Source organism: Tribolium madens, unplaced genomic scaffold (assembly GCF_015345945.1).
Source record: "Tribolium madens isolate multiple individuals breed KSU strain unplaced genomic scaffold, Tmad_KSU_1.1 Scaffold_1;HRSCAF=32;Tcas5.2_LG8, whole genome shotgun sequence".
Classification (NCBI taxonomy): Eukaryota; Metazoa; Arthropoda; class Insecta; order Coleoptera; family Tenebrionidae; genus Tribolium; species Tribolium madens.
In genome coordinates this window covers 6,184,824-6,201,041 of record NW_025400984.1, presented here as the reverse complement: position 1 = coordinate 6,201,041, position 16,218 = coordinate 6,184,824, and the positions used below count along the sequence as shown (strand labels likewise).

General features: G+C 35.1%; 1 protein-coding gene across 2 annotated transcripts in view; it reads left to right on the top strand.

The window, feature by feature from the left end:
* The first annotated feature begins 84 nt into the window (after positions 1-84).
* Positions 85-16,218, top strand: part of LOC123003689 (bone morphogenetic protein receptor type-1B) — a 50,044-nt gene continuing 33,910 nt past the window's right edge. Inside the window, exon 1 of one of the 2 annotated variants that reach the window (XM_044396629.1) lies at positions 85-248. In XM_044396629.1, the coding sequence (XP_044252564.1) occupies positions 170-248 (79 nt within the window). In that variant the 5' untranslated portion in view covers positions 85-169. The remainder of the gene's footprint in view (positions 249-16,218) is intronic. The other variant, XM_044396631.1, reaches the window with a different exon arrangement.

The following is a 16,218-nucleotide window of genomic DNA, read 5'->3' as shown; positions in this document are numbered from 1 at the left end:
ACTACTGATGAAGTTTAAAATTTAGCGCCGCTAGTAGCGTCTCTTCGTCCGCTAGATGTCGCGGCATTTCGTGCAAAACATCAAGTCGCCATCAAGTAATCCTGTGTAGTGGATTGTGTCTTATTTGTGTAAGGATTTGTGTCTTTTTGAATGCATTTGTGGGGGTAAAATGGCCGGTTCTTACGAATCGGGGGTGCATTTCGTCAGTTTACTAAATAACGCATCGGCTGCGAGCTTCGTGCAGACATGTAAGTAGTCCATTATTGGTTATGTCTCTGGCCTTCTGGTATGCGTCATTGCGATCTTAAATTCCATCTGAGCAGCCAATGTTTAAAATATCTCATTCATAATTCCACAGTGAATCCTTTATCCGCGTATCAATTGTTGTGGCGCGATTCGGGCCGTTGCAACGTTATCTGCGTTATCGATTCGCCAAGGGCAGAATTCCGTCCGGAGTGTACATTTGTGACGGTGAAATCTAGAGCGTATGCTCCGGACAGATTCCGGATGCCGGAGGACGGAAATCGAGAGGCTCAAGGTCGCGCTCTTAGAATCAAACGGAAATCATAATTTAGAGGTGGCTGGGGCAATGTATGCCATTTTTGACAAGATATTGACGTGTGACAACTGCGATGTAGAATGTGTTTGACAAGGCAGTGGCGTATCAAGAGATGGTCAAAATGAGTTTGATGAATGTAGGTGATTTCGGTGAATTGGAAGTGGAAAGCATTAACATTGCTTCCGGACTTGACATAAATTTCGTTTGCGTGTATTAAAATGAATTTTACACAAACTGTGTGGTTCCCTGTTGTCCTAAAGGAAAAAAACGAAAGCTGGCTTTATCAATCACTACGTTTAGTTTCTTAAAACCTCCAAATAGTAAATAATAAAATCGTAAAAAAGTGTCTTAAAAAGTAAAGTATTTCAAGTGCAAATGGATTCAACGTGAAGCTTTAAAAACGATAAAATGCAATGACGACATTGTTTTTAACTGTCACTTTGACGTAATTTATCTCAGAGGCACAATTACACTCACTTAAAGTCACGGATTTACACTAGGAAGTAAAATATATGTACAGAGTGTTTTACACAACTTTACGAGGCTTGTGCCTAATGTACGCACCCAAATGTACAAAAGTCACAAAACACTAGAAACCCATGACAGTAGTTTTCAAACTAATCACTGTTTCATTAATAGTCATTTAGTCAAAAACTGCAGTTTTTCAGAAACAATAATTATTATTTGTTTTGTTAAGAGACGGCATGAATATGATTTTAGTTTATGTATCTTAATCACTAGCTAACTAAAAACGTAATTTTTGAAAGGGTGAACATCATCCAATTTTTCAAAATTTGTAATCGAGTTTGTATGGGAATATGTATTATTGATTGCATCTTACAGGCGCAGGCCTCTTAAAATTAGGTAAAACACCCTGTATATGTACAGGCTGGCTCAAAATTAAGGCATTTCGAGTTCAGAGGATTGAAAAACATTTAAAAAAAAGTCGTCGTCTTTTTATAAAGATATCGAGGTCTTTAGATGCAGACTTTCCTTCAAGTACCTAATCTTCAATAAAGCCCATGAATGTTGTGATTTATTTTTATGTAACATAACAATGCAAAAAAATCTTGAAAAAATAGCTTTAACGCTAAATAAAAAAATCTCAATTTAATTTTCGCAAATTTTGCCAAAAAAGGAACTGTAACGAGGCTAGAATTTTATTTTGTTGCTGTGGAGTTTGGAACCGCATGATTACTTGGAAGAATACAACTACCAATAAATTTTACGTGGATACAGGGTAGGTATACAGTTTGGGCAATGTTGCCGCATTGAACAAAGTTAAAAGGCGAATACCTTGTAAGGAGTAATTAAAAAAACTGCTTTGTATATTTTTACTTAGCCCAAGGGGTACCTCCTTTAACGCTTTAAACTCAGAATACCTTTATTTTGAGACACCTTGTATACAGTGTGTTCCCGGATAGGGGAAACTTCTCTTGTAACATATAAAAACTTCTCGATTTTTATTTTTTGGGGACACATTGTACACAGTGGTGTCCTAGAACTCGCGGATAGAGGAAAATGTTAAGATACAGTGATGGACAGTGAATTTCGTCCACCCAATTTCCCTGATAGATTAAAAGTGTAAATTAGTCTTTAGGTTTTCCTAACCTTGTTTCAGAATTTTGATTAACGTTTGTCATGTTGACAGAATGCTCGATGCTTCTTGCTACTTTTTACATTTGTCCATTGAATTGGTAGTGCTTGGTATGTCCAAAAGTATAGAGACACGTCTTTGAGACATACCTTCTTGTACCTGAATATTTATTTTATTATGTTCGAATTTCATTAAATTTGAGAATATGTATTTGAATGACAGTTATCACGACAATAAAGCACAGACTACAGTGAATTTTTGTGAATTCACAGAAATTGGGTGGACGAAATTCACTGTCCATCACTGTACTAGAAACAGAAAAAAATGTCTAAAAAAACTATATCTGTCAAAAGATTTTGACATTTAGTTTTGAAGAATTTCTTCGTCTTCGGATGAGAAATCAACTTCCAGTCGTGTCAATAATGTTAATATTTTTCATTTTGGTAAAACACTCAAGCCGAAAATATGTACGTGGAACACATCAACCAAAACAAACCGAAATACAACTAGCGCATATGCAATTTAAGCCCATAGACTCAGTGTAGCCATCCAAAATTGAGAATTTTGGTTAAATTAACCCAATTTCCACTAAACCAATTCCTAGCACTGAAGTACGCACTCAGGGTTAAAATTTAACCACGGTTATTTACCCTGTACTGAAATACCGGGCGTTAGTTGAATACTTGTCGCCGTTCAATAAGAGGTTTGGGGTGCTGAGAATTTTTTAAATTATTTTCTATTTTGAATCGAATTTGTAGCAGATTATGTATTGCTGATTGCATTTTATAGAAGTGGGCCTTGTACAATTGTGTGAAACACCTTATATTTAAAAAGTTGTCAGTATTATACTACGCATACAAAGTATATGTAGTGAGCTGAATTGTTATCTTTTTAAATTTTTTACCGTGAAAAACTGAAATAATGACCTTCAATAACTTCGGAAATGATAAAATAAAACTTGCATTTTGCTTTGTGAAAAATATAAATACAAAAAAATACAGAGAATTTTAAAGACTACACCAAAATTTTGTACTATTTATTAATTGGTATTGTTTCTTCTGTTTGTTTTCTTCCTTTGCATAATTATTATTTACAATTTCTTCATTACTCAAGTACGAAAGTTGTCGGTAATAAAAAATAATTGCTAGAATTATGTGTGCTGAGCGTATAATTTCGGTCCTGTATGGTTCTTTCTGCAATAATAATATAAGCAAATAATGTCCGATCTTTGTATCTTGTAACCACATTGTCTAACATTCATGCGCATACGTACTCTATTATTTCTATTATTATCTCTTTGTGTATGACATAACTAATTAATTGGAAACAGCAATTTCACAAAGAATTCTGTCCGTATCATGTGTGTTATATTTAACGCATGACTGTAGCGTTTGGATAAAGGTTATTTTAATCATAAACAAATAAATTATTTAATCTTTCAATGGGATATGCAAATTAATTGAGAGATATCTCAATGGCATAATAAATTTTGTATTTATTTATTGTATACGCGCCGTGCCAGGTCATAAACCACCATTTCAATACGATCAAAATATACGCTATGTAACAAACGATACCTAACCTTGATAAATGCATCACATCATTAAATCATGATTATGAAAAGAAATATAAAAGTTTAACGTCTGACATTCCAGTCGAGCGACATCTATTATCTAATTTATCGATAAAAAGCGCTTATAACCATCTCCACCTGCAATAACAATCTGACAAAAGATTTCGTCGAACATAAGCCGCTTATATGACTTGGCTTGGAATCTTCTTTTTCTCATTTTGGTGCCATTGTGATGGTCCAGACCGACGATAAAAAAACAACCACCACGAAATCGTGTCTGGAGCCTTAAAGCGTCAGAAACATAATTAATCTAACACCTTTACCTTGCGGTCTTTTATGTAATCAGGTATCTGGGGAGGTGTTCTTATACTGTAGCACCACACGTACCAATATACCGTGGTTTATATTGAGCTATAGCTCAATAGATATGTTGGTGGAGAGTATACACCAATATTACGAACCAAGTTCAAAATTTATTACCGGTAACCTGTTTCGGGTTTGCGTTTTATTTTGTTGCGGCTCGAAGAGTATTTTTGGTGGAGACGAGCTTGGTTAATCGTAAATCATGGTACTATAGGTTGAGATGATTGCTTTTGTAAGCTTAAAAATACGCTTATAGTGTTGTAATGGTGGGTTTGTAGAAAAAATAATGGTGTCTGAAATAGATTATTATTTTGAAAACATAAAAATAAAATTTTGGAGGCTTAAAGCTGTAAGAATGGTTTTGGAGGAAACAAGGGAAGAAAGTTAAAAGTTCTGTACCTTTAGTACAACTGAAATTAAAATATAAAATAAATTTCAATTGGACCGTTCTGAACTTAAAGCTCCTTCACCTTTGCCGTCCTGTTGATTGCTTCGAGTTTTGACCTGTTTTCGCTTGATTATTTTGAGTTTTCAAAGCTCACGCTCTATTGGCGGGCGTAAAGATCAAAAGCGCCTATTCCTGTTCTTTGATCATCTCGTAGTAATAATTTTGTTGACAAAATCGGCTCTTTTGCAATGTTGTGTTTAACAGTCGTTAAAAATCCATCCCATATTGTTAGTTTATGGCGAATCGTAAAGGGACGACTTATATGCAGTAACATGTTCCGAACTGTTTATTACGATAATACAATCGAGGTAATGCGACTTGGCGAGTTATTAAGAGGCATTATGAGCGTTCGATTTTATTAGGTGAGGGTGTTAAAAGTAAGGTTTTCTTCGAGCGAATGATGCTACAAATAAAAAAGGAACAGTCGGATCTACGCGTTATTGAAATTGTGGAATGTGACGGAATCGCGCACCAGATGGCACTCTTTCACTGAAGATGCTTCTTGGAGATTGTCCAATGGAAGTTTTTACAAAGTATCTGTTTATTGGTCCGTGACTTTAAAAATTTTATGTTATCGTTTATGCCGTACATATTTTAATTTATGACCTGTCGTTTTCTAAAGAGCTTAATTGATAATTAATAAGTTATCGGCTTTTTCATGTTATGGGGGAGAAGAAATAGGATATACATTTCAAAACTGTCAAGACCACTCCCTTATGTATGTATGTGATGCTTCAATTTTTACATATCTTGGGAATATCATTTACATGTTTCACTCATAAAACAAAAATTAAACGTTTCATTGGAATATCGTTAATTTTATGATGTAAACTCTTTACAGTAGGCAGAGGTCAAATCGCTTACGTAATAAATCAACGATAATTGAAGGGACATTACTAAGCGCATTTTATGAAGTGAATGAGGTAGGAAGTTTAATGGTTAATTGACCGTCAAAAATTCCTAATTAATTAAAAGATTTAAATCATAATCACGAGCTTCGATTGTATGCTTACCTACTGACTTGCAGAAATGTGCAGGTGTAATAATTAATTACCTCAACGTCTTTCCTAAGTCTCTTACCGTTTATTAGAGACTCTAATTAGACCAGGTTTAAGCTACTTAAAGGATTTTGTATGTTTTTTATTTATTTTCTTGAATCTTTTATCCAGAGGTGATACAAAACCACATTTATACGTGTTATCAAAGGTTAAGTTGGCAACATTTGCCGACACAAGACTTCACATCGACTTGATAATTACGTATCGCATTCTGCACATCTTATTTGGATGTGAGCTATTTCACGTGTTTTCGTGTCTTGAAAATCAACAAATTACATCTGAGAATGTTAAATCGCATTTGTGGCGTCAGAGCAAGAGAACTTTCAACCTCGATATACTCCAGTTTTTAGTAGTTACAAAGTCAAAACGGAATGGAATGTGATGTGAGTGCATTTCTTGAAATGTCAGAATGAATCAATTTATTGTCTGTTGACATTTGAACAAAACAGAAATCGCAATATCGCCATTGACAAATCATCTCTCTAAACATGGATGTATTTGAAACGGAATCGTGTGTTGATTTCGCCATACCACAAATGTGGGTCATTTATATAGTGGGTGTTGTTCGCGTTGTTGCACCGTTTTGCATACTGCAGTTGGCAGCTTGTGGTCATATATCATGTCTTTTCCAGAATGAAGCACGAAAAAATAACTTAATATATAACATGTTGGCGTATTGTGTATCATGGAACGAGCTGTCATTTCTGCAACGTTTTTCCTCTGACACGATACTATACTGTTTCAGGCCCATAAAATTACGCAAGTTAATTAAACAAAGTACATACTTATCGTTTGCCACTGCCATTATATTCCAACAAAGAGCAATTAACCATTACGAACGACTTTCTATTGGAATTCTCTCGTTTCACGGTTTTGTATTACTTGGCTGTTCGGTTACAAATCGAGCTCTTACGATTAAATTAGTCGTACTAGATCGTGACGAATTGAGAAAAGATTTCAAGTTGCTATTACTGATTTTAATAGTTCAGAAGTAGAAAAATTTTGACAAGTGAGTAACAACTAGGAAAGGTAGCTCGTCATGGCTATCGAAGTCTGTGCATTGGTACGTATGTACATACACAGTCGAATTTTTAACTGGAATAAAACTCATAATTTGAATTAAGCGATTTTTGTAAAAAATGCTGAAACAGGTCGATTTTTATTTTTCGTTGCGCATCATTTGACATATGGTTTTTGTTTATCGCTTATTCAAATTATGAATTTTATTCTAGTTAAAAATTCCACTCTGTATGTATGTACATGTAGACGAGAGTACAAGGATAAGTTCAAGATTGAAAAGATGTCTGACGCTCCTTGCCCTTAATTGCTAATTAAGTTATTATACCTGATTATTTTTATTGTTGTAACGCCATTTGATTAATAATAATTATTCAATTACGTTAACTTGCTATTGTCACGTTGTGGTAGGAAAAGATTACAGAGACGCCTACATCTTATAACACAGAAAAAAAATACACAGAGACTTTACTGTTGTTGCTAATGAAGATTGATGATCAAAAGTACGAAGTCGAAAAAATATGGCGGGTCAGATTTTGGTTGAACTCGCGATTTACAATAGAATAGGTCATTTGGTACTAGTACATAGTGGTCGAGCAACCTGGAAGTTGATTAAATTATAATTGGAGGCTATATATGGATGTCGTGAAGTCGTATTGTCTGACAGATGGACATGTTTGATTGATTTCAAGTTGATTGTTTTGCAGTTGAAATTTTTGAAAGCTTTGGGGTCGAATGGAGATCTAAGAGATACATAGATAATAAGCTTTTAGGAAGAAACTTCAAAGGATTAGCGGTTTTGATCTTGACACTAGGTGAAGAAAATTCTGTTGTATGTGTTCTTCTTGTGCAGCATTCTCTCTAGCAGGACAGGAAACGGCTGTGTTATTTATACTCGCTCGGTCAAATGTGTTCTATCTTGAAGAAAAAGCAAATCGAGAGCAATGCATGCAGGGCATCTTCGAACAAATATAACATCGCACCTTAGTGTTACCATCGAGGGCGTGAAAGGGGCGACGTTACGTTTAAAACGCCATCAATTATATGAAAAGACGAAAATGACTAAACGAAATCAATGTATCATGGCAGAGTTCAAGGCTAGTCCTTCGGCATTATACAGAACGTTTTATAATACAGTCAGATGGTAACAAAAGACCGACGCGCAACCAATCCAACCTGTTCGAAGGCTTTTTGTTATTAACAAAGACCGTCTTTAAGTGTCACGGGAACAGAAAGAACATTTTATTATAAATTGATTCGAAACGCCTTCACAATGAACCAGATCTGACGGTCGTAAGAGATTTTCCGAAACGATAGTTGCAAGTGTTTTTTTTTCGTTTTTGGAAGGGTGATAATCAAATTTTAGTTGTCACGCGTTTTAGCGCCAGTGAATTTATTAATTTGACGCGGTCATAGGTGTCCAAGGCAGGTAAATAAATTTTCGGGTGGAAACGAGTTTGCTCCGGGCCAAAATTCCAATTTGTTTACTCATTTTTCGCTGTTTTTTTTTTTTTGAATGGAAAAAGAGAAATGTTGATTTCCATGCAGCCGGCGCCAAGATCGTATACTATCGGTTCAAGATTATGCTTTTACGACGACTTTTACACTTCTAAACGAGATAAGTAACAATTATGTTATTGTAAGACTAAAATAAACCCGCGTTGGGTGCGTAATTAACCAGCGCGACGATTCAAAACTTGAAGAAACTGCTTCATTTGGAATTTGGATGCAGAACTTGATCTTAGGAATAAAAAGTTTAAAATTTGCTTTGTAATGGCTTGTAAAACTGACCATTCAATCTTCTTCGCCATCAATTAAATTATCACACTTTGATTATTTGTAATTGACTAGATTATGTACGTTTTACTGATAATTAAATAAATAATGGTTAAAACATTGTACCTACTTATCGCCATGTTCTGCACGTAGCAACATGAATCATAAAAAGTCATATTATAATCAATTAACAAAAATTAATTACCTAGTGGTTATCAAAATTAGTGATTTATGGCTTAGTAACACCAAAAACAAGTATGTTTGTGCACTGTTACGAAAAATATGGTCTAAATGCATCGAGGTTATCTTAATCATTATAAGGAGAATCCGTTTGAGTATACTGTCCCTACAGTTATGTAAATTGGTGCACTTAACTGCTTAATCGTCCTTGATGGGGAAGACAATGAGAAGGTCTTTTTTAGTTGCTGTTTGTAGAAGAGATAAAAGTGCATCAGCTGCCAATGGTATGAAAATTTGTGAAATTATGATAATAAGAATAGTGTTATTTGCTCTCAGTGTTTTAGTGAAATTGGTTTTCTTGAATGTTATTTTGAATGAACGTGGTTTACTTAAATTCTTTTCTGCATTTCTGACTACTGGCCCAACCACACAATTTATTTGATGTGTCTGCCAGCAATTTTTACCTGTTTTATAAGTATAACGAAATAACCGCAAATAAATGGGTGATTAGCACCCAACATTTAAAAAGAATTCTTCGAAGAGAATGTTACATCACATTAGCGAAAAGTTAAAAAAATTATGAATATTAATAGAGAAAGGATAAGATTATAGAAAAAAAATGTTTTTTTAAAATGAGCATTCTTTTGTTGGTTCACCACAAATTTATTGCTAAATATTTTTAAGACTATAGTTTACTTCTGGCAGTATATAAATGGTGTTTGATGGCGGCGAATCGTCAACATTCATCTTTTTTATTATCGAATAAAGTAACATGTGTTGGAAGAACACACCAAACAATCTTTTTCCTTTTTTTAAAAGCAACTTTCACGTCCAAAAATGGCGAGATTTTATGTAATTTGGCCATATGTAGATGTAAGTTTGCTACCGGTTGATGGAGAGAAGAAACATCAGTGAATCACGTTTTTATAACGTTTTTATTAAGGCGCCAATCATTTTGGTGCTGTATGCACAGTTTTTGGATATTTATTAGTCGTAAAATTGATTTGTTGTTGAAAAAAATCGTTATTTGTACAGGGTGTCCCAACTAAAATTTGCGTCTAAGATTGGAAAAAATGCTTAAACAGGTCAATTTTAACAAAAAATTTAAATAGCAAGAGGGGTCGAAGTGACACATTATTTTGACGATATTTTGAGCAGTGTATTTTTTTAAATTGAATTGTTTTTTTATAACCACTTTTGTGTTTGTTATTGTTGGTCTGTAAATCGATTTTGTAATTTATTACTTTTTTAAAGGTGCACCATGAGTGGGTACTTTATAAAATTATTATTTATCATAAGCTACTTTGTTGGTGGTCTCTTGTGCCACACAATGCAATCTGGAAATACACGACAGTAGCAATAATCCGAGTAACGGACATTTTTATGAGATATTTATGGACAAGCAGATTTCTTGTTTACTTTTCCGTGTGGAGGAAGTATGGGGTGTATATTGCATAATTAATAATTCATTAAAGCTGACCCTCTGGATGTTTAATTGATTTTTTGCACGCAATCTTTGTACTGAGAAAAGGCGTGTATGGTTGTATTGAAACGGCCTACGATTTTCCAGTACGCTTGAAAAAATAGCGCCTTCAAGCGTGCATAACTTGGCGTTTTCTATTGTGTTGACGTTTATAAATAGACTCCTACTTGTGGTGATTTTCATTGATTTCCTTTCATTTCACTTAAATAATTGTGAATTGATGATTAGTGACTGAACCTAGGAGAATAGTGTTAATAATCGAATTGCTGTATTCAATTGCGGAATTGTTGAGTCGAATGGCTTATTGTCTGTATGGATTGATTAATAGACCTTAAATCTTGTCAGTGAAGTGGATTTTTTGCAAATGCAATTAAACAATATTATTTAGCACCACCTGAAAATGTATTAACAATCAAACATGACTATAGATGCAAATTTTTTCCAACCGTTTCTCATCAATCCCATTAAAATACAAAAGTTTTCGAGAAGGAAAAAAATAACAGTGGCGCCTCACAACACGAATACATCTATCGAGTCCGAACACTCCTTGCCTTGTCAAAAACTATATGATGAGAAGGCGTTATAATGACTCGACACAACCACTAATCAAACTAAATGCCTTTTAGTGGTAGGTTCGCTTTCAAAGCAAAGGCTTCATACCACCGAAATTATTACCTACACATCCACGCGTCCACGATGATCGGCAGTATGTAGTTCCGGAAAGAGTGAATGCGGAAACAATGATCCGCCGCATATTTGATGAGCTGTGGCGGCATCTAAAATAAGTCTCCGACACGTGCTAAATGCGTAAATTGAATTCATGAATGACAAAACAATGATTTTTTCGCTAATCAGGTATTAGGGTGCGTTCACCTCAAGGAACGAGTCGAACGACCAAAGACGAGTAGCTGGAAAAATTCATGTAAGGAGAGATAAAAGAAGTGAGTGTGGAATCGGAGCAACAGCCTTGCCGGAGGATACAGAGACCTGTTGCTTGCCGAAGTGACTGGCTACCCTTGCCGAGAACGTGCCTATGACACCTTCGTGTTACGATGAGGAGGCAAAACACGCACCCTCCCAGGGAGCGAATTAGTATGACCAAAATTATTGATGTGGTACTTCTATGATCTGAATCATATTGATTTCTTATGTACAGTGAGGGTTTGTTATGGATAATGCGCACGGTTTCTTCTTCTCACGAAAGCTTTTACGCATCAAGATGGGCAGACGTTTCAGGTTTTCAGGCGCCTCGTAGTCGCTTTTTTACCGAAGGTATTGTCAATTCGAAATTCTTCGAGTTCTCTCCATCGAATCGATTTATCGATTTTCGATCACACGACTCGAGATGATTCCTGATTCAACCTATTCACATCCGTACGGAGAGACATTGGAAATTAATGACGCTTTTTCAGTTGATGCGAATGTTGCTATGTTGGGAAATAATTGAAGATGGCTCAGAGACGACAACATGCGTTTACTTGCATTTTTTATTTTGCTTTTTATACTTGTTGTCAATTGCTTATAAGGAATCAAGGATTTGACTATATATTGTCGTTTATACAGGTTGTCCCAATATAAGACTTTTCTTATTAATATTTTTAGATTTTACTATTTGTAATTAAATAGCTGGAGTATCAATGACTTTTCTTTATTTTAAAATTAAGTTGAATACATATTATATTCTCGGAAATTTTTACTGCCTAAAAGAAGAACAAAACTTTAATCTCGCATTATCTCTTTATAAGTTATGAAATTTCAAGGAAGCCAGTGTTACGAGAAAAATATAGATCAACATGATTACAAAACAAAATAAATAACAAATAAAAAATGAGGTAAATCTATGTTTATACTTAGATAACAGAGTGATACTTTAGATAATATATTATTTATAATAATGTAGCTATGAGCCAAACCGTCTATTAAGTTGAAAGTTTCGATAAGATTTTTTCTAATAAAACAAAATGGTGTTTGTCACGTACTTTTGGTTCAATTTATTTTCTATTTGATGAAAAAGTTTTAATCACATTTTTAAGCCTATTAATCTTATAAATGAACTGCGTCCAAAAATACTTAATAAGATGGAATTTTGAAATCTGATAAGTCTCTCAACCTACAGGCGAGCTTTGTCAAGGACATTAACTAACTAGTCCTCCGTCAGCGCCTTTACTGATGGCACCTTGTTAGTTCAAAGCATCTTGACGGTATTTTTCTTTCGAATCTGATACCAAAAATGTAATAAATTTGGACGTGAGAAGCGGACGACGAAAACACCTCAAAGTGTCGGTAGCGCAAGGGAACAAACGACCGACAACATGAAAAACAACACCAAAAAGAAGAAAAAATATTCAAGTCCGAGCAGACCTCGTTATAATACCGACGCATTCGTAGACAATCTAAATTTCAAAAATTTTGGGGAAAAAAAGCTGGTCTGATTCGCGCGATATGTCTAGGGTACGATGTCTTTGATATTCTGGTTTCGTGTTTGTGTTGACAAAAAGAAGAAAAAATAAGTTAAAATCAAATCATTTTTATCGTAACATCTATACACGTTTTAAATAACGTCGACTCTTATTTCATAAGCAATTTTATTTCAATTGGTTTCTTTGCTGCTTAAATTGGAAAACACGTTGGGGCAACATCTGATAAAAACCTAATCTAGTCATCCAAATATCCAATCAAGAGTTGTTTAACGGTAGTCAAAAGGTTGTAGTTGTGGCCTCTTTTTATTATTCGCATAAATCAAGTAATTTTGTATAAAGCTTTTAATTATTTCTTCACAACCTGCGATTAACACTAACCGTAAAAACGGTCATTGGAATTATTCAAAACTTAATTAACTACCATAAAAACTAGAAATGAATGAACATTGCTCGATCTGTACTAAATTATTCGCTTTTATCGAATTAATTTCGAAACAGGTCATGATCTAGCATCGAAATCACTCTCAGAGAATAGTATGCAGAATCTAGCAACTGGTTTTATGCAAATATATGACTTTTATTGTTGCACCCGGTGGTTTAATATCGCGATTATTGTAGTAGCAGACGATGTTAAATGATCAGATGCGCCTAAAGGCGTGACTTTGGTCGATTTATAACTGCTATTAAACATAATAATTTAATCAAGTAGCGCCCAATTTGTACGTCCATCAAACAGGATTAATTTACTACCACAACATGCTTGGAAAATGGAAAAAGACAAACATTTTCGTTGACCGGATGCGATAATTTTTTTGTTCATCTAAATGACTTCATTTCCAACGTTTTGGGGTTTTATTTTTCATGTCGCGATGTCGTTAGTACGAATAAAACAATAAATTGTTGACTTAATAGCACTCTGGAGCACGTACGAACAAATAGGTGTGAATAAAATGCGCATTTAGTATAGTGGTACGTGGGTGTTGGGGATCGACGCATGGCCAAAGCTCACATGAAGGGGTTGTTTTTTTGCTGAAAGAGGTCGGAATTTTGCAAGGATTTGTTGCGGTTCGAGCATATGCAAATTGAGTGCTTGGGATTGTGTTGCTGTAGCGAATGGGAGGAATTTTGTCAGAGTCGTGTTGGGTTGGAGTGTATCGCCAATGTACCAGTACGTGTGGTTATATGACTGGTATGAAGTATAATTAGCATAGAAAAATGCCAATTATCAATAAAACCAAAAACAATTCCGTGTTGCAAAGATAAGTACTTTATTTCAAATGTTATTACGAGTTGACTCGTGAAAGGACAGTAAAGATCTAAACGATGTAATAAACAACAATTGACCAAGTTATTTGATTCGTTTATGTCTTCTACAGCAGTAAAATAGATAAGAAAGTATTATTTGATTATAAGTAATAAAGAAATGCTTATTGTTCAGCAAACCTTTGCAGGGACTTTACATTTTTTATTTTGGAGAGAAATTAAAGGAGAGAGCTTGAGACTTTTATGTCTTTTAATACTAATGCATTTTTAAATTTACTTGCGAAGAATCAATTACTCTAAACCTACTGCTTCAATTTCATTTATTTTGCATTAATTTTTAGGTATTCTACATCTTGAAAAATTTATTTTTTGTATTTTTTCTTACCTTATTGGGAAAATAGAACGCACTTACGCTTTCCTAGAAACTATTTGCTTGGTTCAGGTACTGCAGTATATCCCTTTGGCGGCGGTACTTCTTTTTACACGCGAAATCCATGTGAAAGCACGACCGCTACTCACCCATAAACTCATACATGGTCGTAAGGAACCCAGGTAGTACCACAGAATCTACAACAATATGTTGTATTTATATTGGATCATTTCGTGAAACCGTCGTCGACACGGATATTGAACACGTCTAGGGCGTAATACGTGTCTTGCGACCACAACGAAAGCCGCGGCTTTATTCAAATGACAAGCCGAGACGCAGCCATAACGTTTATTAATGTTCGACACGGTGGTCATTAGTGACCGCATGCTGGACGCAATTCGAAGAATAGAAAAACGTACCGACTGTATCGAATCTTATTGCCTCTTCGTGGGTGGAAAAATGAAAGGTGTCTTACTTACATTAAAAAAAAGTATTGCTCGAAGGCCTGAATTGGTGCGTGATCGAAAATAATTGGACGGATCTGTCGGAAATGGGCAATTTTTGGGGCGTATATAACGGCGAATTTGATTTTGAATTAATTTTGAAACGAAGAGCTAATTAATGTTCCTCGAAGGATGTAATCGATGAGATAATTTTCAACTCGATGGGTGAAGAAAAAAATTAATGGTGTTAGGGGTCAACTGAATTACAAATTGTGGAAATCACCTAAACAAGATAAAAGATAAAATGAATGATGACCGAAAATTGGTTTTTACCGTTTGTTTTTTATTCATCGGGTTTTTTCTTGTACGGTCCCCCATGGTGTTCACGTAGGTGATCAAAACCGATCGGTTTTGGTCCAATGGCTGATCTTCATCCGAGTGTGACAATCTGAAGATGCGACTGTCGGTATGTGGTTTTCGACCAACACGTGTTTCGAGATTACGTTATCTTCAAGTCACGATTCGTTATTAATGAGTAAGAAGAGGAGTTGTTCGCACCTTGCCGAGAATGTTGAAATTTGTACTTACACCGACGAGATAATTCGCATAATTAAGAAAGGGATTATGTGTTTTTTTCTTTCATCTGGTGACACTTTAGTACAGGTTCCGTGCACGCTTCATTTCCATACAATATCGTCTTGCAATGGTTCGCCAACTTCGTGAAGGGGTGGAGGGAGCCTGAAGGAATTTTTTCCTCGTCACGGATCGAGTTATCGTTGCATCGCGCTGGTACTGCTGTGGTACTGTACTGCTCGGGGCGTTCGTTTCACCCCCATGGATACGTGACTAATCTGAATGCGGGGACATGTGTTCGATCAAATTCTACAAGTATCCAATGGTACTTCGTACTCGTGATATTTTAATAGATACGCGAGGATATAACATTATCCGAACGCATTTATCAAAGAGTACTAAAAACATGTTCTAGTCGTCCCAGGAGGTAATTAAATATTTATCATACCCGATTTATGACCTCCGACATGTTGAAATCAACAAAATTGTCCCCAACGCGTTGGAATCCGATAAAAAGTTTAATTGGCGGTTTTGGTCGGCTTCTGTTTTGGCATTCGTTCTGTAAACAAAGGAAAGGCATTGGATCAGACGCTGATTCAAATTTAATGGATGGATCCTCGTGTGTGTTGTGTCCCTTTTGTCACACGATAGCGACAAGTTTGTTTTTTTGGCGTTTTTCTGTTGTGTCTGGTGTCGACGAAATTGGATATGGGCAATTTTTTGTAGTGTGGAGGTTGCTGGATTTACGATGTTTTTTTGGGAGGTTTTGGAAATTTTAGATGATCGTAACTTTAGAAGGAATCAATCGGCCACAACGGATCATTTGCCCGAGAATTTAAATTTAACAGTCGAGCATTTGTACTCACGTAGCATCTGTTGGACGACGTTTTTCTTTTTTTGATTATTTTTTTATCATTTATTATTATTACTCCTATTATTCAATTACAGCACTTGGAGTCATAAAGCGGCTTGTAGTATTTTTTATTAATTTTTTAATGTTTAATTTGATTTAACCACTTTTATAGAAATGATCGTATAATATGTATACTTACCTAGAGATAGTGATATTATTGGATAGGGAAAATCAATAAACGG